Genomic DNA, 26,349 nt, shown 5'->3' with positions numbered 1-26,349 from the left:
TTGCAGATTCATGATTGCGCGTCCATGTTCTTCGAATGGGTGGAGTCAGGGCCAGCGTTGGAGGAAAGAAGGTAGTCTGACCTTTTAAGTTGTGTATTTTCAAAATCTGCCAGCCGTTTTGTAAATCCCATACCCTACCTTTAAGGAGTAATGGGTGTGTTTTGGGAGTAACGAGCAAAAAACCAATCAGAGTCTCATCTCCCATTCCCTTTAAAAGCCAGTTGCACTTGCACCGTCGCGGGTTCCTATTTACATAGCGGAATTAGTAAGTGGAAAAACTGAACGCTTCTTCAGAGAGGAAACGGATCTGCTCGTGCCCGAAGTTAAAGCGTGTAAGCAGACCATCTACGGGACAAGCCGGATTCTACCATATCTTTATGTACACAATAATAATAATAATAATAATAATAATAATTCATTACATTTATATAGCGCTTTTCTAGGCACTCAAAGAGTGAGAGAGAGAGTGTAGTTATTACCCTGTGTGTAATAAGCAGAGTGTACGCGCATTGTGCACCCGCCTATAGGCACATATTACTAATGCGCCCTTTAAATAACAATAAAAAAAATCTGCCATTGACTTTAGACCAGGTTTTTGTTGGTCAATGGTGCAGTCTATTAGCCTGGGAAAACCCAGAAAACTTCCGGCAAATTTAGATTTGCTCTGAAAGTTAGTCTGGCAAAGAGCTCATTCAAGCCCATTTCCAATCCGTCGAAATCGCGGCACCAATCAGTAGCTTTGGGCCGGGCTTTACACGATGACGACAGCGCTGGGATTTTGAAGCAGATTTTGTAGCCTACATTACAAAGATGGATGCCGCTGTCGAACATCACTCGTTTGAATCAGCTATCGCGTCTGTTTTAAGCGGTTTGAACGTTTCCTTTTAGTTAAAAACCGAGCAAAGAACAACACTCGGAGATGTTTCTCCGCCGCTCTGCATACGTCATCTCCTTCATCGCTCTGATTGGGTTTAAGTCTATCCGCGACTTCCGTTGGTGACGCCCCTCTGGAAATGATTTGTCTATGACGCTTTGCCAGACCATAACTCAGTTACAACTGAGAATGGTCTGGTTTTAACCAGGCTAGCAGTCTATTTCAGATGCCTCAAAATAGCAACGCGCAAACAATGCACCCATACACACCTCGTTTTCAGACCAGCACGCCCATGGGCGCACAAATAGCCCCGTAATGTATGTGTGTATTGGACGTCTTTGTGGTAATCAGTGTTCGATTTATACAGAGCCGATCCAAGCAAAGTTTCCATTACATAGAAGCCTATGGAGGAGTGAGACAGCTCTCAGATTTAATAAAAAATATCTTAATTTGTGTTCCGAAGATGAACGAAAGTCTTATGGGGTTAGAACAACATGAGGGTGAGTAATTACTGACAGAATTTTCATTTTTGGGCGAACTGACCCTTTAAGTTTAAAATAAATAAATACTCATATTTTTTTCTCTCTGAAAGCATTGCTGAGGGGAGATGTGTGAGTGCTCAGCTGTTGAATGTAGGATGTTAACCTACCTCCAGTCTTCCCGTGTCAGGCTGGAAGCCACGTGCTGGGTCCTCTGTGGTCACACGGCACTGGATGGCATAGCCATTGATCCGTATCTTATCCTGTTTCAGACCCAGCTCGTGCAGACTGCGACCTTCACACACTCTCAACTGAGCGTGTACCAGATCCACACTGGATGAAAGCGAGAGAGAGAGAGAAACAGAGACAGTGGTTATATTGCATTCGCTAAACAACAAAAACACACCCTGCCACAGGCCACATACAGCCACAACGATTACATCCAACACTGAAACTATCACTACAGAAAAGTGCACGTTATCAGGCCAGACCTGTTCAGCGATCTGGAATCACAACAGATTCACTCAAACCATTCTCAGTTGCTTGACATTCCAGCAGGTGCAACACGGCGAGACAATATTCACACTGGTGAGGCGAGAACGTGCAAGATGCCTGCTTGCTCCAATAACTTCTATTAGACAGGCTTGACAACTAGCAATCCGCTTCACAACACTGCACTCGCTTGACAAGGAGTGGGATGAGTGGATTGTAGAAGGAAACAAGCGAGTCACTCAACGACATACAAACAGGAAATGCCTGCTAGATTCAGGGCTAACAGTTAGCGCCTGATCCACTCCGGCCTCAATAACTTCACAATTAAATCACTCCCTCAGCTCAATTGAATGAACCAGGCTTTTCCAGGGCTGATTGGCTACATTTGGCTGAATCTGCCATCTTATTGGATAAGTGCTTTCCTCAGTGAAAAGTTGGATTTATTAAGAGCCATATAAATCACAGTGATATATTTACTCACCCTAGATTCACTGAACTCATTCCTCATGTCTCACAAATCCTCATATATCGGGTCAATTTTCTTCTTACAGGCGCAAAGAGAAGGGGTGAACCAGGGTTGACTAATTGGGGAAAAGATGCATGTGTAGGGAATGGAAGCTTGTCAGAGTTGCGAACCCGCAGCCTTTTGTTTGAAATCAATGTCAACATGTAAGCTACAAGGTATTTATTCCTAATTACTAATGCTTTCTTTCACCATATCAGAAGGGATAAAAGGCATTCAAACAGCTTCAAGGCTAAACCTTCATGATCATCCTCTTTATGTTGAATGAATAATCAAATTCCAAAGTGCTAGTGTGTGTGCCCAAGACAAAAACTGTGAAAGCACCCAGTGGGTCACGAAATATTTTTAACCAATAAAAGAAGAGCGAGTATTTGCTTTCATGTTTGTGCATCAATAATTTATGCTACAAAGTGTCTGCCTTTTTTTTATCTCTGGCACAAAGGCATTTTTAAAATGTAAGATTTCTCGAAGTCCAACATATACAAATCGCACAGCATGCTTTTGATAACACTACGGCAATATATTTATATGCACAAACACACATGGTGGTGGCAAAGGCAATATGTTTGCACAGCTCTCAACATTATCTGGCTAGGCCTCATTAATTTTTTAACAATGGTACAAACAGGCTCTGAATATTGCACGCATATGTCTTTATGACACTGGCGTCTAATGATAACATCTCTCACATGAACTCTGGTCATAACAGCTGCAAGCTGAAATAATTACCAAATGAAACATCAAAATCAGCTTAATGGATTATCTCTATTATTTTCTTTGTGTAAATACTTCAGCAGATCAATGTGCAATAGTTAAAATTACATTTATCAGAGGAAACATTTGGGGTCTGAGTGGCAAACAAAAAGGTTGCAAGTTGAAACCAAACTAGGTGAAAACATTCGGCTTTTTCATGGACCCTGCATTTACTGAACTGACAGGGTAAATCACTGTGGATGAGCTAAAATGATTCCAACATTAAATGTTTTAGTGCTAATATAGCGTTACAAAGAACAGCTTTTAATGTTAGTTAATCTTTTAGAAATAAAAGGGATTCTTGATTACTTCTTTTTGGATTCAGAAGTCTTTATGTATTATATGCAACCTCTATACTCACAAAATGTGTTTTTCCTTATTTGCCTGTCACACGATGTCAACACAATCTAAAATCAAATATTTATTATAAACTTGAGAAATCTAGCACTGAATTTATATTAAGAATGAATTGAGAATACAGAATGGGATTCATCTGTTTTTGACTAAAAAAATACAGTATACAGCTTTGAAACCTTTCAAAATTAATCTTTGTTCCGTCTTTCTTTTGAAGATACACACACACTTAAGCAAATCAGACGTCAACAGTAACACTCGAGTGGATTCAGTGAATGATTCGAAAGAATCAGTCATCGAACAGTCAAACAGAAAGATTTGAAGTCAGCAATGATGTCATGGTGACTTTAAGCAGATTTTGTGTGAGTTTGTGATTCTTCTTATAAACAATCAGCTTATAAAAGTTGTATATTCACTGTGTTGTCTAAAGACTGTATGATCAGTGTAGTATAATCCATTTAGTAGTTTGGCTTTTCAGTGCTGGACAGGAAGAGTAATCTGCAGCAGTGAAAACAGATTCTGGGATTCAATGTACTCATAAAAACACAGCTATAAGGGGCCGCTGACCCAGTCTCAAGGGCACAATGTTCACTTCCACGCTCCCTTACCTCTCTCACTCAAGCTTCTCCTGATTATATGCTATCCCATAGCAATCCAAGTCCGAAAAGCTACAATCACTTCCATAATAATGTGAAACAATAACTTAAAAGGATTACTGCAATATGATATGAACAAGCTTTGATTCAGATGCAGACATGCATCGCCTACCAAACTCCCCAAAATACACAATATTCTGAATATCCTGAGAAAGCAGACCGTTTCAACATCTCCCATAGATTTAGAAGAGAATTTCATATATGTTTTATAACTAACCGGTTTTAAAAGCATCAGAATGAGATGAAAATTTACTAATAATGGTGTTTTTAGCAATGACTCATCTATGACTCTTATTTCCCTGGAATGCCTTAAAATCCCAGGCAACAGTGCATTATGTGGGATAATACAATAGACTGTGGCTGATAAATGAACCATTTCTTAAAAGTGTGTAATCAGCATCTCCAATCTTCAACTGAAATGCAATCTGATCTGTTATCTAAGCAGAAAAGTTGAATAGTGTTTGTGGCTAGGACTGGTCCGTATTATTAATGTAAACACAGTCGGTTAGGTCTCAATTGAAAGTAAACAGTTGGGTGTAAACCGGATGTGTATCAGTATAACAGATCCGTGAATTCATTCACACTTAAAGTGACAGCAGGTACAATAGGTTAATTTTACGTTATATTGTATTTGCCTATTGTTTGTAATTTGCTTCTTTGTAATTATTTTTAACAATTAAAATAAAATAAAAATAACTATACTGTGAGTTTTTTTTATTGTTTTTCCCAATAGAAATCACATTTACCAATCCCCCAACCCTTACAACGAATCCCTAGAGTAGTGTCCATGCTGTCCATTAATTCAGCATACATCTATACATGCCTAAATACACCAACCTTCAACCAAATATAAAAACAGATATATGTACACACACTCTGAAAAAAATACAGCCAATAATAGGGCATTATTTTAAATGATCAACAAAGTCAATGAAAGGGAGCCAAAGTTTTTCCCCGATCCTCTTAACGAATAACTAATCTTTTCGAGGCAGAGACAAGGCATCATATCTCTAATCCATTGAGTATGAGCAGGCAGGATGGGATCTTTCCACTTTAGTAGTATCGCTCTATGTGCTAACAAGGAAGAGAAGGCAAGGACTTTACACACTGATGCTGACAGCCATGACTGCTCTGAAGCTCTGAAGTAATACCACCAGAGGTTCTGGCTCTAATCTGTACTGAAGAACCGCCTAAAGGGTATGAAATATCGATCGCCAGTAACACTCTAATTTGGGGCATGTCCAGAACATGTGAATTAATGATCCCTCAGCACATTGACATCTATTGCACATGGGGCTAGTTCCATTGAACATTTGAGCTATTTTAACTTTGGATATACAGTTCAAAGTAGTACACAGAGCTCATATAAGTGAATGCCGAGCACACATTGACGATGAGTGGACCCGTTTAAGAACGCAGTTTCATGTGTCTTTCAGAGAGTGGTCTGTCAAGGTCTTCCTCCCAAGCTCTCTTAATGTTATCTAGAGAGGAAGATGTCAGATTGGTCATTAAATTGTAAATAATGGAAATTGAGCCCTTAGCTAGTATATTACATGAAAGGAAACTATCCAAAGGATTTTCAGGAGGATATTTTTATAGTGAAATAAAATCTCTCATATTGTGAAATAATTTGGTCATATCACCCATCCCTAGTTGTGGCACAAGGAATGTCTCTCTCATACGTGTCAATGTATGCAACTTCATAATGCTGAAATAAGCATTAATGGATAGTTCACCCAACAATGAAAATTGTGTCATTTACTCATCCTCAAGTTGTTCCAAACCTGTATGAATTTCTTTCTTCTGCTAAAGACAGAAGATACTTTGAAGAATGTGGGTAACCAAACAGTTGACGGTAGCCATTGACTGCCAGTGCCATAGTATTAAAAAATACTATGGCAGTAAATGGCTACCGTCAACTGTTTGGCTAAGAAAACAATGACAGAATTAAAATTTTGGGGTGAACTATCCCTTTAATGTGATTTACACAAGTTGGACAAGTATCAGCTGGATCTATATATATTTTTTCCTCTCAGTTTTCTTCCTTTTCCTCAGCCCGGGTTGGGACCATGATTGTTTGTTAGGTCTGTTGTTCGAGGATCAAGGATGTTGACTCAGAAACATGTACCACGTGAATAAATCACAGTGCTGGTCAATAACTTCTGAAAAGGTGAAACTCACATTTACAAGCAAAAAAACACCACCATCACATACTTTCTACCCCTAAACTGCCATTGTGTACCCTTTAATTCTCCAGATGGCAGAGCATTTCAGCAGTCAACAGTCAGACAGATGAGAAAGAGTGAGCGAGTGCAGAAAAGAGACACAAAAATTGAAGACTGGGAGCATTAGACAGAGGAAACAAGAGAGCAGAGAGAAAAAGGAGGACAGCAGAACAGAGCCGACTGCAGCAAACAGCAAGAGAGCTGCTCAGTGATGAGGTGGGGGAGCCATGTTAATATATTCAGTCTGATTCTTTATTCCATTTTAATTGCCAAAGCCAGGCAGCAGCATATGCAGAAATGATGTGGGAGTGGAGTAATCCCAGTCAGTCATACAACACAGACTGAGCCCCTGAGTGACACTGTGCTGTTGTGTGATTTTTTTGTGTTTGTGTGTGTTCTACCACAATGTTTAATATTTACCAATGCTGCTGAATAGGATCATACCAGAGTTTAAATAAATCAATATATGAAGACAATTGTGTATTAAAGGCAAGAATACTTGAATACCAAGAATACAAAGTAACAAGGTGTGGCAATATACCCTCATCAAGATCTCCTTTTTATTTTTATTGACCCATTGTTAAGTTTGTTTGTCTACATATACACAATTTCTTTTTATTTTAAAATAACATATTGATTGAACACATTGTTGATAGTTTCAATTGCTCCCTAACCCTATATAAAAGTGCAGGGATAGAAAAATGCAACAAATCAGTGAAATAAAAAAAAAACTAAATAAATTCAAATTACACCTAAAAAAAATGTAAATAATAAATATTTAAGGTTACATATACTAGTTACCATGTTGAATTTTACACATTTACTATATTTCTTTTATATTTAAAATATATGCAAATCATATTTATATAATTTAACTAAAATATTAATAACTTTATTAATAATTAACATCAATATAAATTAAAATAATCTTATCTAGAGATATTACCCATGCATACAGAAAGATAGCTAGACAGACAGAAAATAATATTAGACAAGACAGAACATCCGACAGACAGACCGAACATCCAACAGACAAATAGAACATTAGATAGACAAACAGACAGAACATTAGACAAAAAGAAAGACAGCCCGACGGACAGAACTCTAAGCAGACTGAACATCAGGCAGACCGCTATAGGCAGAAAGCTAGGCAAAATGCTATAGGCAGACCGCTAGCCAGAACGCTAGGCAGACCGCTAGGCAGAACGCTATAGGCAGACCGCTATAGGCAGACCGCTATAGGCAGACCGCTAGGCGGAACGCTATAGGCAGACCGCTATAGGCAGACCGCTATAGGCGGACCGTTATAGGTGGAACGCTATAGGCGGACCGTTATAGGCGGAACGCTATAGGCAGAACGCTATAGGCAGACCGCTATAGGCAGACCGCTATAGGCAGAACGCTATAGGCAGAACGCTATAGGCAGAACGCTATAGGCAGAACATAGGCAGACCGCTATAGGCAGACCGCTACAGGCAGAACGCTATAGGCAGAACGCTATAGGCAGAACGCTATAGGCAGAACGCTAGGCAGAACGCTTATTTGTCTGCAGGGGAATAACATCGAAGAGCGCATGTGCAGCTTCGCAGGAACACGGTCCCTCACCATATTATCTGGTCATAAGTGTGTGCAGGTGTCGGGTCCAACCAGCCTGTTTAAACAGCATCATTACACACCGCTGTTGACAAAGTGCTTGATCTGATCAGCATATGGTTACATGCAGCTAAGGTAACGCACACAAACACACCTGGAGAGGGATGCTGGCACGGATCAAGTCTCTGTCATCACAGAGGGCTCTCAAGGGACCCCTAGTAGGAGCCATTGTTTTTTTTTATCTGGTCCATTCAGAGCCAAAGAAGAAAGGACAGAAGCTTTAGACATCAATACCACAACAAATCCAAACAACTAAAATCACATTGACAGTAAACAGCACTCCATTATCTGATGCAACACTACAAGCAAAAGGTCATAAGACCAAACCCACAAAGGGATGAAATCCCTCCAGGAGAGAGTAACGGGATGGTGTGGGTAGTCACATGCAGCTTAAATAACTTCACGTCAATCAGTTTCTTTCCTCCTTTGCCATTAACCTCAAATTCATATTTGACCTTTAATTACGAAGGCTTCTCTTCAGCAAACTTTCACCCTTAAAACTTTTGGCATCTCGCACGTCCCATAATGATCTATACCATTAGTTGCCAGTCCATTAAAAAAATAAATCGATAAGCTTGCAGAAAACATCCTACAACAACGTGCTAAAATCTCGGCCCGTTCCCCTCCTGGGTGAGAAAGTTCATATGCCTCATTCATCTTGTTTTTCTCTTGCCGTGTCTTTCTCTCACTCTCTCCTGCACCTCCATCCCTCCGTCTTTCCAAGCCCCCTAATGCCCTTGTCCAATCTCTTTCTTGCAAAAATGGACCAATACAAATGAGCAGCTGCAATTTAGCAACAACCCAAAGTAATTAGAAACCCATTACCAGGGTCACCCAGAGACAGCGCACCCACACACGCAAACACAAAGAACACACACTCTCTCACACACACATACAGAGCAAACAAACATGAATGCAGAATGAGCATGAAGTCACGGCATAACTGCACGGCTGTGAGGCGTGGAAGGAGGCAGGGAGTGAAGAACTGAAGCACTCAATCAACTATTTGCCATGCACTTGCAGACTTCTGCATAATCTGGGAGAAATGGGGAGAGTAGTCTTGCGTAGCCAGAATTTTGAGTATCAGCATAAAGTCTGGACCACACTGAAGCTTGTTCTGGTCAAAAGGTCAAGCTTTGGCTGGTTAGCATGGTCCAGTTAGCCTACTAAATGCTGATTTAAATGTACATTTTCAATTTGAATATAATATAGACATTGTATATTCAATTGTAAATTAAGAAAACTAAAAGAAAACTCCTAATATAAAGATAAAAAACCTCAACATAATTGGTTTGTCAAGACAACCTTTTCTAAAAGAAAATTAATACACAATCAAAAATCAATGCATTTAGCTCAGGTTTATATTACACTAACACATTTTATTGTACTACAGTAAGTGTTGAACCAGTGCCAGATTTTCTCCAGGTGTGACTAATTTTTCCCTGTCTGCTGCCTTTCATGTCACAGGATAATTGCTAATTAAGGGAGCCAATCAGCCATTTTTGTGTGCAATATGCATCAGACAGGACTGTAAACTGTCTAAGAGAACAACTGGGAAACAAGAAGCCAGCACTGACAGAAACAATTTAGTACTAAACTGTATTTTACCACCAACTCTCGCTGTGGTCAGCCATCTTATTGTCCTAAGACTTTCTGACCCGAAGGAATGACAGAAAGATGGAGGAGATATCAAATTATGAAAACATGATGGGTAATTATGGACAGCTGGCATATTTTATTACCTTGCCAGTGGCATGGAGCGACAGAGTGACAGAGGGTAATTGATCTTAATTACTGTGCCCAAATGAAGGTCATATCATCAACACAGAGAATGAGACTGGGGGACAAAGGAAAGACCAGCTGCATACAAATACACAGCTGAATATGATTGTCTCAGGATCAACAATACACACACACCAGTGACTAAAGAGAGAGTAATTGGCAGTAATTGGCAGGAAAGGTCAGAGGAACGAGGCTTTTGTTACTGGAGTCTGAAATGGCTTGGCAGAAGAAAAAATTAATAAAATTCCCACCCTTTTGTCTTGCTTTAAAGGCCTTCTCACACAAAGGAACCAAACCGAAAAAGCACTATTGTCATTCACATGCTGTAATAAACCCGTCTGGCAATAGAGAGCTTTAAAAGAAAAATACAAGCCATATGATAATGCAAATTTCAGTCACCTTAATGGAGGGATAGCAACAGCAGGTGTACTCTTAGTTAGTAAAATAAATAAATAAATAAATAAATAAATAAATGGTACATCTGCTGTAATGGAATGGTATATTATAAATGCAAAAGTATTATTGTCTTACTGTATTTTTGATCAAATAAATGCAGCTTTGGTAAGGCTTTTTTCAAAACCAAAAAAATTATAATTGTACAACTCGTAGTGTATAATAAGCTCACACCAATTTTGGTAATTGCTTTTTACAGTGTTTTTTTATGCACAGATTATTTTATTTGTATTATATATCATTATATTTGTTTTTCGCAGTTGCCTTTTCACATCAAGTCACATTGGTATATATTCAGCACAATTTATCTTTATGAACCCCCTGACACAATGTCTAAAATATTTCAAATGATCACAATTTTTTTTTAATTGATGTGCCAAAATAATTATTTTACATTATAAAATTATTAATAAAATTATAATCAAAATGTAAGTTTTTTAGCTTTTAGCATGAATATGTTAGCCTTAAGGTTTTGAATAAGCTGGTGTGTTCAAAGATAATGACAAAATTCACATTTAGGTGATATAAGCATTCAAAACTTAGTCTCTCACTTCCGCTAAAATGGATCACGGATTGTTATGACATCACCGCGGACTTAAGCTTCTCATCACATCTTCTGTCCAATCAAATGCTCTTTAGAATCTAACGTATCATCAGCGCACGGATTCGCTTCCATGGTGCAGTCAAGTACGACTTGCAGTCTGTGAGTTAAACTAAACGCTATAAGGGCTATTTGAAAAGGGGGAGGAGCCATTCAATATGTCCCGCCTTAGCTTCCTGTTTCAATGGAAATTACGTCAACGCATCATACAAAGCTGCGCGTTCCAAGGCACTTCAGTGGGCCTTTAATGTATCCTATATAGTACATGTACTAAACTATACATATTAACAGACTTAAAAGAGTGAGACTGAAACAATTGGCATTGGCGTAATGTAAACAGTCATGTTTCGATCTGACCTGCTGTTAATAGTCAAGTTTCAGATTTAAAGCGTGTGTTAAGACTTGATTTCGGACCAGTGTAAAAGCCAGCTAAATAGCAGAGCAAGTGGGGTGTAGAGTGACTCAGTATGAGGAACAGAAGGTGGCTGCTGGTGAAGGTCTTGGCATACAAGCCCCACTGCTGGCTAGAGCTGGAAATCAAGTTCATTACAGTCATATGCGTTTCCAAAGCCTCTCGCTCACAGCTGGGTTGCCACCCATTGCCAATTGCGAGCTGACAGCCTCAATTTCATGTGACAAGATGGACATTTATAATGAATAGAATCCTGGTACGTCCGCACAGGCAGTCACGCTCTACTAATTCACCAAGTCTGAACCAGCAGCAAAGAGTGAAATCGTCCAGAAAAGTCAGGATCACATGTATTCATTCAACTGTGCATGGGTACTACATACTTAAAATTCCAACATATAAATTAATCCTTTGAGTTTTAATAATCATTTCCCCCTTATAAGCACAATATAAATTCAGTCAATATATTTTAAAAAACGTGTTGGCATCAAAATGTGTTAGAAAAATCACCTCCCCCTACCCACTATATTTAAACTACCACTTTTTACTCTCCTTCTTGGCATCTTTTGCCTCTGGGATGAATAAGATGACAACAAAGCACTTCTCTCCTCTCTCCAAGACACACTTCTATCTGAGCTTTTTACTAAAATGAGGAGGGATTCGTTTTAGATACAAGCCCACTGAGAATCTATCAGGTTTCAAAGGGTCTAAGATGATGATGTCTTGCACTTATTATACATTTTTTTCCCCACACTGACATTTTAACAGCCGGAGTACAATACAAATTTTGAGTGTTAATTAGTGTTATAGGGCTGCTGAACATCGCCCCACAGTTATGCAAGTTTAATTGCATTTGGCCAAACAAAATGTCTTCATAAATGTCAACTAATATTTAGCAGAGTCATTATTTAGCAAAAAAAAAAAAAAAAAAAGAGAGAGCTCTTCTCAGACTCTAAATGTCAGACCAGATCAAAAATAAATGTTATAAACACTTGGCTTTGTGTAATAATATATATATATATATATAGATATATAAAGATAGTGGTGAGAACAAGTATTTGATACACTGCCGATTTTGCAGGTTTTCCCACTTATAAAGCATTTAGAAGTCTGTAATTTTTATCATAGGTATTAGGTACTCTTCAACTGTGAGTGACGGAATCTAAAACAAAAATCCAGAAAATCACATTGTATGATTTTTAAGTAATTAATTTGCATTTTATTGCATGACATAAGTATTTGATACATCAGAAAAGCAGACCTTAATATTTGGTACAGAAACTTTTGTTTGCAATTACAGAGTTCATACGTTTCCTGTAGTTCTTGACCAGGTTTGCACACACTGCAGCAGGGATTTTGGCCTACTCCTCCATACAGACCTTCTCCAGATCCTTCAGGTTTCGGGGCTGTCGCTGGGCAATACGGACTTTCAGCTCCCTCCAAAGATTTTCTATTGGGTTCAGGTCTGGAGACTGGCTAGGCCACTCCAGGACCTTGAGATGCTTCTTACGGAGCCACTCCTTAGTTGCCCTGGCTGTGTGTTTCGGGTCGTTGTCATGCTGGAAGACCCAGCCACGACCCATCTTTAATGCTCTTACTGAGGGAAGGAGGTTGTTGGCCAAGATCTCGCAATACATGGCCCCATCCTTCCTCCCCTCAATACGGTGCAGTCGTCCTGTCCCCTTTGCAGAAAAGCATCCCCAAAGAATGATGTTTCCACCTCAATGCTTCACGGTTGGTATGGTGTTCTTGGGGTTGTACTCATCCTTCCTCCAAACACGGCGAGTGGAGTTTAGACCAAAAAGCTCTATTTTTGTCTCATCAGACCATATGACCTTCTCCCATTCCTCCTCTGGATCATCCAGATGGTCATTGGCAAACTTCAGACGGGCCTGGACATGCGCTGGCTTGAGCAGGGGGACCTTGCGTGCACTGCAGGATTTCAATCCATGACGACATAGTGCGTTACTAATGGTTTTCTTTGAGACTGTGGTCCCAGCTCTCTTCAGGTCATTGACCAAGTCCTGCTGTGTAGTTCTGGGCTGATCCGGCACCTTCCTCATGATCATTGATGCCCCATGAGGAGAGATCTTGCTTGGAGCCCCAGACCGAGGGAGATTGACCGTCATCTTGAACTTCTTCCATTTTCTAATGATTGCGCCAACTGTTGTTGCCTTCTCACCAAGCTGCTTGCCTATTGTCCTGTAGCCCATCCCAGCCTTGTGCAGGTCTACAATTTTATCCCTGATGTCCTTACACAGCTCTCTGGTCTTGGCCATTGTGGAGAGGTTGGAGGTTGGTAGGTGATCAAATACTTATGTCATGCAATAAAATGTAAATGAATTTCTTAAAGGGACAATGTGTACTTTTTTTAGGTATTTTATTATCTAAATTCAATATTTTTATTCATAAATATGTCCTCAATGGTGTACAAATACCTCTGCCAATTATCGGACTTATCCTTGTAAACAAAGAATTTATTATCTTTATATACATGGGACGGGTAGGTCCACGGAGGCTTCCATGTAGTTCCGCCATCTTGAAAAACTATAATAGCAAGAGACTAGCAAGTACTAGGCCAATGCGTTTCCACAACGCGTTTTCGTTCAGAGCCAGCGTCACGTAACTGAAAGCAGCAGAAACGGAGGAGCAGCAGTGAGAGGCGCTTGTCACTGCCCCGGCAAGTTTAAAAGGCTGCATTGCACAGTTATTTTTAATGGCGAACCATACATAAAGTCCAAAATAGAACGTAAAAGGAAACATGACCGGAGATTACAAAAAACAATGTCGGGATAGCTTTTTCCAGGTGGAAAGAGCTAACGTTAATGCAGGAGAAAGATTTCAAAAGAGACGCTGAAGTCCTGCTTTCTTCTCGACAGGTAAATCAAATTTACAGTCTTAATTACAAGCTTTTTTCATTGCTTGGTTGTGTACTTTATTATATAGACAGTAGAACATTTATAGTTAAAAGTTAAACAGGCTCTTTGATGAATAGCAGCTATGTAGAGAAGGCGCTAAAAACAAGGTTTGTGTAAGTTTACTTTTTGTAACCTAGAAATTCGATAAGAATATATTTTAATAGAGCATATGATTGTTCTTGCAACCTGTTCACCCGAAGGAAAACTCGACGAAGTGCTATTAGAAGACATTCTGTCATAGCTCTTTGGTACATAACGGCTACCGTAGATGCAACACGCATTTGAAAAAGCGAGGCGCTGGAGAGCACAATTCATTTGAATGCAAAAAACAATTTCACCGCTAGATGGGAGAAATTCCTACACAATGTCCCTTTAAAAATCATACAATGTGATTTTCTGGATTTTTGTTTTAGATTCCGTCACTCACAGTTGAAGAGTACCTATGATACAAATTACAGACTTTTACATGCTTTGTAAGTGGGAAAACCTGCAAAGTCGGCAGTGTATCAAATACTTGTTCTCCCCACTGAATATATCAGATATATTAGTGCTGTCAATCAATTAAAAATTTAACCAATTAATCGCTCCCAACAAAGTTCTCTTACGAGAGGTTCTCTCGTACTGCGTAATATCTTACGCTAGGGGGAAAACCTCTTTTCTACGAGATATTGAAGCCAAAAATTATGGTAAATGGACTGCATTTATATAGCGCTTTCACAGACCCAATGGCCACCAAAGCGCTTTACATATTGCCTCGCATTCACCCATTCACTCACTCATTCATACACCGACGGCGGTGTCAGCCATGCAAGGCGCCATCCAGCTCGTCGGGAGCAGCTGGGGTTAGGTGTCTTGCTCATGGACACCTCGACACTTGGTCAGGTGGAACCAGGGATTGAACCACCAACCTTCCGGTTTGTAGACAATCTGCATGAACCACTGAGCCACTGAGCCACTGCAGCAGCATGCAGACATAGGCAAGATGGCTCGCGTGCCTATTGGCTGTCCTGCAACTGTCCGGCAACTGCAGCAGCCTATCGAGAGAGGCCCTTGGTGATGTCAGATCCAATGGGGGCGCTTCGCGCCCACTACGGCACCTCCCGCCAAAGCGGGCGTGGTCTGGGCCTATAAATATAGCTCGATGGGCTAATATAATCAGATTTTTCATCTCTTCAGTGAAGCTCATGCATCGCTGGATCCGGAGTGAAGAGCCGTGCCGTCTGAGAAAAGCTTTCTGCGGGACGAGCCTTTGCATATGAAGCCGCTGGCCTTCATCTCGCCGCCTTCAGTCGCCGTACCTGCTACGCTTTCCGGCGTTTATATCCTTTTACTCTGCCGAGTGTGTGTTGCCGCTGCGACTCACACTCTCTCTCTATTCAAAAGAGCAGCGTCTTTTTAAAGATGCCTCGTTCCTGTGGCTCGTGCCGAGCCGCACTCAGCGACGGGAACCGCCATTTCATCTGCGTTTCCTCCTTGGGTAAGGATCATGCAGCTCTCGCGCTCGCTGACGGCGGCTGCCATCATTGCGAGCTATTGCCATGGTGACTTTGAGGACTCGCCATACATTTTTCTCCGAGTCTGCACTTCCGCCTGCTATAGTGCCACGCCGTAAAAAGCGCCGTACTCAGCGGGTCCCCGAGCCTTCTCCAGACCGTGAAAGCTCGCCGGTTCGCCCGCGAGCTTCACCAGCTTCACCAGAGTCGCTCACCGACGGACAACGGCCGCCGTCCGCCGCCGCTTCCGCCATTAATGACGACGAGATAGCTGCATCTGTAGAGAAGGCCAGCTGCTCCATCCTGGCGTCGGACAGTGAGGATTGGGCGAGCTCTGTGGACCTCCCCCCTCTGCCCGCGAGTCGTCAGGGAAACGGACCAGCATCAAATCCGAGCTGATGCGTCTACTCACAGGCCGTGGCGAGCCTCGGCCTTGAGTGGACGGCGCCCGCGCAGCCCGCACACAACCGACTGGATGGATGTTTCCTGCAAAGGGACCGCGTACCTCTGTCTCAGCAGCATTCTCCGTGGTGGACGGTGCTAAAGACAGAGGATACCACACTCGCGAAATCCGCTGCACAGGCCATTGGGCGGAACATGGCTTCTCTCACCGTTGCTGAGAGACACCTATGGCTGACGTTATCTGAGATGCCGGACGCGGAGCCGGACGTCAAGCCCGGGACCAGAGACCACGCTCTCGCTCTGCCGGCCGCCGCCCCCCTCCACGTGGGCCCCGGCAAACGATTGAGATAAAGCCCGAGGCCTCAAAGTCTTCCTCGCCCTCCTAGGAAAACTACGGTGTTTAAGTCTCGCCCGGGCCAGACTTCCACCGAAACTTTTTGCTCGTTCAGTTCCAGAAATTTCGACTGTTCCAAGTGTATTTTGCAGTAAACAAGCTGGTACCACGGCCCGCTTGCCTGCACACAAATGTCGTTTCCACGGCGACCCAGATAAATCACATAAACAGTGTAATTTCTGGTATTCCGGCCACAGCCGATGGTGTTATGAGTGTAATAAAAATGCCCACAGCCCAGTGTTCATTTCTACACACAAACACAGTACAGGGCTCGCACAAATAAAATCGACTCATGTCGGTTGTGCATTAAATGTAGTGAATGTGCCCACAACCCAGTGCCCATAAACACTGCATATCCCACAGTTTCTGTAAAAACAAAACCAACACACATACAGTCAAGCTCATGCCGACAGTGTTTTCAGTGCAGTAAATGTGCCCGCTGTCCTGCGCCTACATTCACTCACAGACATGTTAAGCCCCACAGGGTTCGCCCCGCTCGCTCTCTCTCAGCAAACTGCCATAAGGGAGTCGAGCGCGGCCAGGCTGCCCGCCGTGATCGGCGCACCCCCGTCTCAAACGCTGCAAGTACAGCGTTCACGTTACAGCACACCGAAGCTCTCCGGTCGCCACTATGTTGCGGCCAGAGCCCAGATCTCATTCTACCCCTAGCTATTCATGCAAATGCGTGGGCAAAGCTTCTCGGGGTATCAGAATGGGTGCTGAACACTATAAAAAGAGGCTATTCGCTGCAGTTTGCTCGACGTCCCCGCCGCTACACGGCGCGGGTCGAAACTACGGTAAAAACCGAAGTAGCTCATCTACTTCGAGCCGAAATAGCAAAACTATTGAGCAAAGGGGCAATAGAGCCTTTATCTCAAGTTCAGAGCGAAGGGGGCCTATACAGCAGATATTTTCTGGTACCGAAAAAAGACGGGGGTCTCAGACCCGTTCTAGATCTAAGACAACTGAACAAAGTGCTTGTGAAACGCCAGTTCAGAATGCTCACAACCAGGAAAATCCTCGCGCAGATTTGCCAAGGGGACTGGTTTATGTCAATAGATCTGAAGGACGCGTATTTCCAAATACAAATAGCTTCACGTCACAGGCGATTCTAGAGATTCGCCTTCGAGGGCCAGGCATATCAATACACAGTCCTACCGTTCGGCCTGTCCCTAGCACCCCGTACATTTACAATGTGCATGGACGCGGCTCTCGCACCCCTGAAACTTCGGGGCATGTGAGTTCTGAACTACTTGGACGATTGGCTGATTCTAGCTCGATCACACTCAGAGCTCATAGAACACAGGACCATATTACTCGAACATCTCGAGAATCTAGGTCTCAAAGTCAATTGGGCGAAAAGTTCGCTGTCTCCCAGTCAGAGAGTATCTTTTCTGGGCACAGAACTGGACTCGCTGTCTATGACAGCGCGACTGTCGCCAGAGCGCAGACTGAACATTCAGCGCATCACGAAATCCTTCCGCTGTGGCACTATAGTCCCGCTCCAAAGGTTTAAAAAAAATGCTGGGCCTCATGGCCTCGGCATCATCAGTACTCCAGTTGGGTCTGCTTCGCATGCGCCCGCTGCAGTTATGACTAAAAGCGCGAGTACCACCTCGCGCATGGGCCTCCGGTCTGTTTCGCCTCAAGGTCGATCAGAAATGCGTCTCAGCTCTGAAACCTTGGAGAGCAATCGACTGGTATCAGTCAGGTGTAATCCTGGGGACTTCCTCGAGTGTGAAGGTGGTGTCCACGGACGCCTCCACCTCGGGATGGGGAGCGCTGCTCGAGGGCAGACCGTTCTTTGGCCAGTGGTCAGAACGGGAGAAGCTCCTACACATAAACTGTCTAGAAATGATGGATGTCAACAACGCGCTGAGGCGTTTTTGTCCCCGAATAAAAGGTCACCACGTCTTGGTCCGCTCGGACAACATGTCAGTGGTGGCCTATATAAATAGCCAGGGTGGCGTCAGGTTGCGAAACCTATACAGGCTGACAGGACGCCTCCTGGTCTGGGCTCAGCACAATCTGCGCTCATTGAGAGCAGCACATGTGCCTGGTCACCTGAATTTGGGACCAGACAGACTGTCCAGAAACAATGTTCCAGCAGGAGAATGGTCTCTGCACCCGCAGACGGCAGATCCCAAGAAAACGCTCACTGTCCGAAATTTTTCTCCAAGAGCAGGGATGCGCTGGCCCACGTCTGGCCCCGCTGCCCACTCTATGCTTTTACCCCCGTCTCACTCCTGCCTCAGGTATTGGAACGAATCAGGGAAAACGGATGCTCAGTGCTACTTGTTGCTCCGCTCTGGAAAAACCAGGCTTGGTTCCCAGTTCTGATGCAGCTGTGCCTAAATCCCTCAACACACCGTTCAGGGCTCAGGTTATTTCCCTGTCTGCCCTGCCGGTTTACAACGAGGAAAAGGACGCGAGCTTCCTTTGCCCAGTCAGGGCATTAAGGGCATTATTGTTTTCAGACAGACTGAGCAGCTCTTCGTTTCGTTCAGCGGACGTGCTAAGGGACTAGCCGCATCGAAACAGAGCCTATCCAGATGGAAAGTTGATGCCATAGCGCTGGCATACACGTCTAAAGGCTTGAAGTGTCCTTTAGGTGTTAGAGCGCACTCCATAAGAGGCATGGCCTCGTCGTGGGCTTGGTCTAGCGGGATTACCTTGCAGGATATCTGTATGGCGGCAGGCTGGGCCTCCCTGTCTACATTTATAAGGTTTTATAACCTAGAGGTTCCCGCCTTACAGGCTAAACTACTTTCGGTCTAAAAATCAGTATTGTCTGCCCCGTTGCTTCGGCTCAGAATACTACAACCGCTTGAGCACCGCTTGCTGATCGATAAAATAACTCTATGGGCAAAAGCAAGACCCATACCATTACCCAGTTCAGGCCGAACATTTTCACCCTGAGTCTGACTGTGTGGAACACTGTTGATGTGATTAGCTCCCTTAGGACGCTAACTTATTGGGAATGACGCTTCTAGCCTCTCTTCTCAGACTCTTTGTGAGTCCCTGGTGATTATGCACTATATGAGCCCCGGCACCTGCCTTTGGGACTTTGGTGTTGGATCCCAGCACGCACGGCGTTTTACACTGTGTTCCCCTAGCGTAAGATATTACGCAGTACGAGAGAACCTCTCGTAAGAGAACGTACTCGGTTACTAACGTAACCTCGGTTCTCTCTAGAAGAGGGAACGAGTACTGCGTATCCTTGCCGTGCCTGCAACACGCTCTGGTTCGCTTCGGCGATGAAAAACCAGATTATATCAGCCCATCGAGCTATATTTATAGGCCCAGACCACGCCCGCTTTGGCGGGAGGTGACGTAGTGGGCGCTTCGCGCCCCCATTGGATCTGACGTCACCAAGGGCCTCTCTCGATAGGTTGCTGCAGTTGCCGCAGGACAGCCAATAGGCCGTCTTGCCTATGTGTGCATGCTGCCGCAACGCGTTTTACATTAATTGAAAATTAAGGATAATTTTTGGCTTCAATATCTCGTGGAAAAAAGGTTTTCCCCCTAGCGTAAGATATTACGCAGTACTCGTTCCCTCTTCTAGAGAGAACCGAGGTTACGTTAGTAACCGAGTACGTTTTTTAATATCTTTAAATAATTTCATATTTAATCTTCAAATTAATGTAGAAACAACAAAGCGCTGACGTGGAAACCAGGAAGAAACATTGTGCCATGAATGAACTATTCAGTGTCCACAGATCAGCAACATTCACCATGGATTTACTGTAGTAACACTACTAACTGTAACCATGGAAGTTTGGCAGGAATAGTAGGCTATAATGCTTTCAAGTAACATTACGTCGGTTTTATTGTGACATTATGAATACAATTGCTGCCCTAAAATGTTAATCTGAACTAAAAGGAGCCATTTTGTTTTATATGCTCCTAAGAAAAGTCAAGTATAGCTCCATCATTGCTCAAAGTAAAAAAAAAAAAAATCATACTTTATGATGAATTTTAAAAAAATTAAATAAAGGAAATTTCTCTGGCATTTCTTTCTTTTTGCTGTATTGAAAACGTACTGAACCGTGACAAGTGTATCGTATCGAACCGTGAATTTTGTGAACCGTTACACCCCCACAGCCCATATATATACGTGTGTGTGTGTGTGTGTGTGTGTGTGTGTGGCTCAGAGATATCTTAATGATGTGCAGGCAAACAGAGAGAGACGAGAGACACTTACTCTGTGATCTCCTCAGTAACTGTGTGCTCCACCTGCAGACGGGAGTTGACCTCGATGAAGTAATGTTTACCATGTTTATCCACCAGGAACTCCACTGTGCCTGCGTTCTCATAACCGACCTGAGGAAACAGAGGAAATGGATTGAGCTATGAACATTTTTAAAAAGTCAAAAATATTATAAATTTTTTTTTTTTTTGGTAAATTGTGTGATGCCCTAGTGTTTAAAATGGCTAATTAGATATGTGTGGCCCTTAAATACATCTACAAGGATATTCATACTTTCCTTCAAACCACACAGGTTCTAGGCAAAATCCACAAATACTGCACACAGGGTTTTTCCTAGGTCAAAAATGGTCTTTACTGGTGGCCATCCAGTACTGGTGGCTGCTAGTGTTGCGGAGCGGGCGTGTTACGGATACGTGGTATACATTTTTTAGCAATCAAAAAGCATGTCTAATTAATTGAAATCATATATTATGAATCATTAAATTTATAGGCTACAACATTTTTTTTAAAATATGGAAAAAAAATTCACATTAATTCTGTGTTGTTTTTTCTGGTTTCTGTTTTTTTCTGGTTGTTTTGTCAAATAACGTGGTGCATAAAGCTTTACTGTTAAAATTAAAACATGGATTATTCCTTAAATTGATGATAATTTATTTGGATTAGTGTTAGTAATTTATTACACTGGGACATATCTAAATTCTACTGTACAACAGTAATATATTTCTGTCAAGTTAAACCGAACTTTTATTTTGACGGGTTGCCGTGAAGACTTTTTGAGTTTCTGTGCGTTTATGTCATGAATCATGATGATAGTTTTTCTCAAATGAAGCGGTTAAATGATCACGAAGTGACTTTCGGAGTGGATCTAGAGCCTGGAGAGGAAGTTCATGCATTTGTGTCTTCAAAAAAACAGCGCAAGCGTCACACGTGCTTCAGTGTGTGTGTGTGTGTGTGTGTGTGGTAGCAGCTAAATGAAACTGCGCGTCGGCTGCACCATTCATTCACACAGAACATTCATGATTCGTATTTAAATTGTCTTTGTGGTTTAATATTCACACACTAGTCTACATTGCGATTTGATTTCAAGTGTACTTAACTGCTTTCTATTTATTCCTCAAATTTTTTTTACTAATTCCGTGAAATTGCGCGTTATATAGTAAATTCCCCCTTCTACTGAATACAGTTTACAACACAAAAAAGAAAAAGTTCCTTCCCATTAAAGATAAATATTTGTTTGTCATTTGTAATTTTTTGTACAATAACAAGGTTAAATAGTTGAGCTTGACAGATGCATTTAACATATTTACAACAAACTACTTCCAAACTACTACAAAAATATTAATTTTTGTAAGATAATAGTTTATCTAATACATCTAATTCTCTCTCCAAAGGAAACGGGATTTGTGTCTTTAAAATAATGGGACATCAAATGTATACTATTCATGGAAAGCACAACTAAAAATAGTATTGCAACTGTAAAATCTTGGTTAATCATTATGGGATCTTATGTAAAAATTTATCAATTATCATTATCAATTATCAATTCTTTATTTTATGACAATTGTGTCTAAACTATAATTATTGCTGCAATAAAACTGGTAACATGGTATTAGTGTAAATTATGGTACATTGTGGTAAGGGCGGATTATTAGAAAGGCACCGAGACAGCAGGTTGCCTCTTACTAGGCCACATCTTGACACACACCACATAAAGCCCAATAGGAGGTTCCATAATCCTGTCCCCAAATTTCGCAGGAATTCAATCCAATTCGTCCTTAGGCCAGTCTCAGCTGCCAAATATGGATACACACTGCCTCTCTCACACACACACACAGTATTTGGAGAGTAAAGCATCCTTGATAACTGGCTGCCAACACAGACTGAGATCAAACAACAAACCCTTCAAATTCCTGGCTGATATTCATACTAACACCCGCTCGAAAATCTTGCAAGCCCTGTGAGACCGCGAGAAGACATGAAGACTGTACACCAAGACTTGAGAACATTTATCATTCCCAGCACTTTCTCACACTCCGACACACTGAAATACGGCGAGCAGATTAAAACTATTAGACCGCCACAATGAAAGATGAAAATAAACAAGACCGTGCACAGTGCCCACGAGAAGAAAGGTACAGACAGGTAATTAAATGGGTAAAATGAGAGGAGGAAAGGAAGGAGAGCAAGAGAGGAGGACAGATGGCATTCCACCGAGAGGACTAAAGAGGGTGAGAAAGAAGGAGGGAGAGAGATGAGTAATTATGAGTTTCACAGCTTGATACAATTTCTAATTACTTCACAACATCCATAGCATAAACCGGGTCTGCAGACAGGCTATGACAAAAGACAGGAGAGGTCAAAGATGGAGGAACTTTTTGGGTTGGTTCTCATGTAAGAGTCAAAATATGGAAGTATGACTGAAAGGAGAGAGAGAGAGAGAAACAGAGAGGGCTCGAGCAGAGCTGTGACCAACACTCCAATTCAAATTAGTGGACAAATAATATGGGTTTAGAAACAGCAGATAAATCCATAAAAATAAAGATATTAAGCAGCACAACTGTTGTTTTCAAAATTCATAAGAAATGTTTCAAGAAATGTCAAATCAGCATATTAGAATGATTTCTGAAGGATCATGTGACACTGACAACTGGAGCAATGACAAAGCTGAATTTTCAGCAGCCATCACAGGAATGGAATAAAACAGAAAACGGTTGTTTTCACAATATTAGTTTTTACTGCATTTTTGATTAAACATTTTTTCCCAAGTAATGTTGAAGAGAGTTACTTTTTTTGTGTATATTATAACCATAAAACCATCAAATGTCATTCTAACCCCATATTATTTTTGTCATGAAACACAAATCTAGAGATCTTAGGCAGAATGTTTCTCTAAGACAAGGAAAGTGGATTGTGATTTTATACTGCCAAACTCTAAAAATGACAAAAAAGGAGCATTCAAATTTCATAAAAGTAGCGCTTACTACTTGTGCGGCTATATTGAAGCCTTCTGAAGTAATTTGACAGGTTCGTGAGGAACAGTCTGAAAAATGTGTCGTTGTTTACTGATAATGTTTCCTCTGGTGTAGAAATCAAACTCTAAGTAAATGAATTCACAGTTGGTCATGTGAATGAGAAAGACAATGTTGTTTCGTATCTATATCAAATCCGGTGAAAACATTTTTTTTTTAGAGGTGTGAAGATGATCCTCAGTGAATAATGAATTTTTAATCTGTTTCTCACTCAAAAACATATGACTTCATAAGACTTGGAATATGGGTCATATGAGTCAGATAAACTACTTTAACAGTGCTTTCACAGTTTTTGCAGGTTCAGTCTAAATCACTTATCAAACCATAGTATCACATCTATTTTCCTCGTATTCAAAACATGCTCTGACAGCTTAAAAATCTCTTGTGTTTTATGGAAGAAAGAAAATAATATGGGGCTGTAATAATCAATTGTATGTATATTTTTCCTTTAAAGTCCCCCTGTGGTGAAAATTTAATTTGTTAGTAGTAAATTTGTTAGTTGGTATATGTCTATGTTTTTAATGTCCTTTAAGACAAACCACATGCAAATTCATAAGTCAACACCATTGCTGAGCATTTTGACAGTCTCAAAAGCGCAGTTTGAAATCCCTGGTGTTTCTTACGTCACAAACTATCTTGTAACCAATCACGTCACGAGGGGGTGGGCTTTAGCATATCATTAACAGCGAACTAGCAGGGGAATCGGGAGAGAAGCCAGGTTATCCTGGTATATCTTTTTGTCGATATAAGAAATCGTGTACATTTAGCAATATAGAGGGTGAATTATGTATATGATGCATATTACAACGTTATGATGGACTATATGCCTTTCTCCACTAATGTTCTGAGTTGTTCAAAGCTTGTTAGGAAGCTGATTGTTAGATGGCAGCTGTCTGACTCGGAGATGGTGAACGGGAACATGGTTTGTGTAACATTAGCAACACATTATTAGCTGTTTGATAACGTAGTCGAGCCAAAGGCTAATCATATTAATTACCGTTATGTGTCCGACGTTGCAAAGAGCGATACATAAAACGCATTCCCATTCTGATACATCGACTTGTAGACGAGCCTGTATGAGTGAGTGGAGGCTAGGCTCATTTGCATATTCATGGATCCGCATATACTAATTGAAGCAAGGGTGTAGTTACATTCATGCTATTTTAAAGGCATGAATACACTTTTTCACTGCAAAAAAACTTTTAAATATGTCATTTTGGTGATCAAAGATAAGTTTTAAGGGATACGATTATTGACTACAGGGAGTCTTTAAGGCTTCTTGTACCAAAAATACATTTTGTTCTTCACACAAGAAAGTCAATAATATGAAGGACATGATGGTGAGTGAATGACATTTGGGTTCCTTTAAACATTAAACTTTTTTGTAGATTCAGTTACATCCTAGCATGAACAAGACAGAGACAGTAGTGACGGTGAGAAACTGAGATTCTGACTAGCAGAGGAGGTTAGACAGAAGAACGACGACGCAATCACTGAAGTTAAACAGCGTTATGTAAATACCCTCGTCTTTTACTGATGATTAGTAGCGAAAATGCTTTATGTTCACAATCAACCTCAGCTTGCCTCAAACACACGCAAACAGGGTTTATGACAGTGAGTGTTGACTGTGGATCTGAAACCACATCAAGGCTGTGATCCCCAACCTGTGCTTCAGGCATCGTGGGTAGAGCAGCTGTCTCCATGGCAACAGCTGCCATAAAACTAAAAAAGACGTTAAAACAGGGGAGATGTTTCTGTTATGTTAATGCCATTTAATTTCCCACCCGGACGTCTAACCAAACAACACATAAAAAAAGCTATAACAGTGACCGCAACAATTTAAGCAGCACCCCAATGAAGAAAAAGGTCAACAAAATGTGTGTAACATAAATGGTTGAGAGAGTCTTCTCACATATTTCTTCCTCCATGACAACATGGTTACCTGTTTAATAGGGGCTTCGACAAAAAAAGGACAAATTACAAGGCTGAACATCATTGTGTTAGCATGGAGAACGGAATGGAAAAATTTAATTGACTATTGAGAGGAAATCTGTACCGGTAAACATTGCTTCAAGCCCTCGGAGAACAGAAAGGGACAAAAAGACAGACATCCAGTACAGAAGAACAAAAACACGTAGCATGAAATGACGAAAGCTCTGAAGGTCAGAGAGAACACCACCACAGCCTCCGTTTTTATTAACAAGGACTTGGATAAAATATCTTATAACTTTGTAGTATCTAGTTGAGACACCCTACAAAACATGTGCAATTTGTACATATACATATTAGTGATGAAAAATCGATAAATCGCATCTAACAAAGGTTTTTGTTTACATAATATATGTGTGTGTACATACCGTATATATTATTAAATTTATGTATATTGTATATATATCTCTATTGTATACACACATTTATATACAACTAATATGTGTGTGTGTGTGTGTGTGTGTGTGTGTGTGTGTGTGTGTGTGTGTGTGTGTGTGTGTGTGTGTGTGTGTGTGTGTGTGTATGTAATATACATAATGTACATATACACAGACATGCGTACAAACAGACATATGATAAATAAGTTTAATAATATATATATACACACACACATATTATGTAAACACAAACTTATGTTAGATGCTATTAATTCTTGTAGAC

The 26,349-nt window shown here is 41.3% G+C and overlaps 1 protein-coding gene across 1 annotated transcript in view; it reads right to left on the bottom strand.

Moving 5' to 3' along the window:
• Positions 1–26,349, bottom strand: part of LOC130073993 (pyruvate carboxylase, mitochondrial-like) — a 79,220-nt gene that overhangs the window by 23,236 nt on the left and 29,635 nt on the right. Inside the window, exons 8-9 of the mRNA XM_056239454.1 lie at positions 20,666–20,784; positions 1,524–1,686 (exon numbers count right to left, since the gene is read on the bottom strand). Coding sequence (XP_056095429.1) covers positions 1,524–1,686; positions 20,666–20,784 — 282 coding nt within the window. The remainder of the gene's footprint in view (positions 1–1,523; positions 1,687–20,665; positions 20,785–26,349) is intronic.

Source organism: Rhinichthys klamathensis, unplaced genomic scaffold, assembly GCF_029890125.1.
Source record: "Rhinichthys klamathensis goyatoka isolate OS25496 unplaced genomic scaffold, OSU_Roscu_1.1 h1tg000565l_1, whole genome shotgun sequence".
In the NCBI taxonomy this organism is placed as follows: Eukaryota; Metazoa; Chordata; class Actinopteri; order Cypriniformes; family Leuciscidae; genus Rhinichthys; species Rhinichthys klamathensis.
Note: the sequence above shows the minus strand (reverse complement) of the source record. Positions and strands in the feature narration are given on the sequence as shown.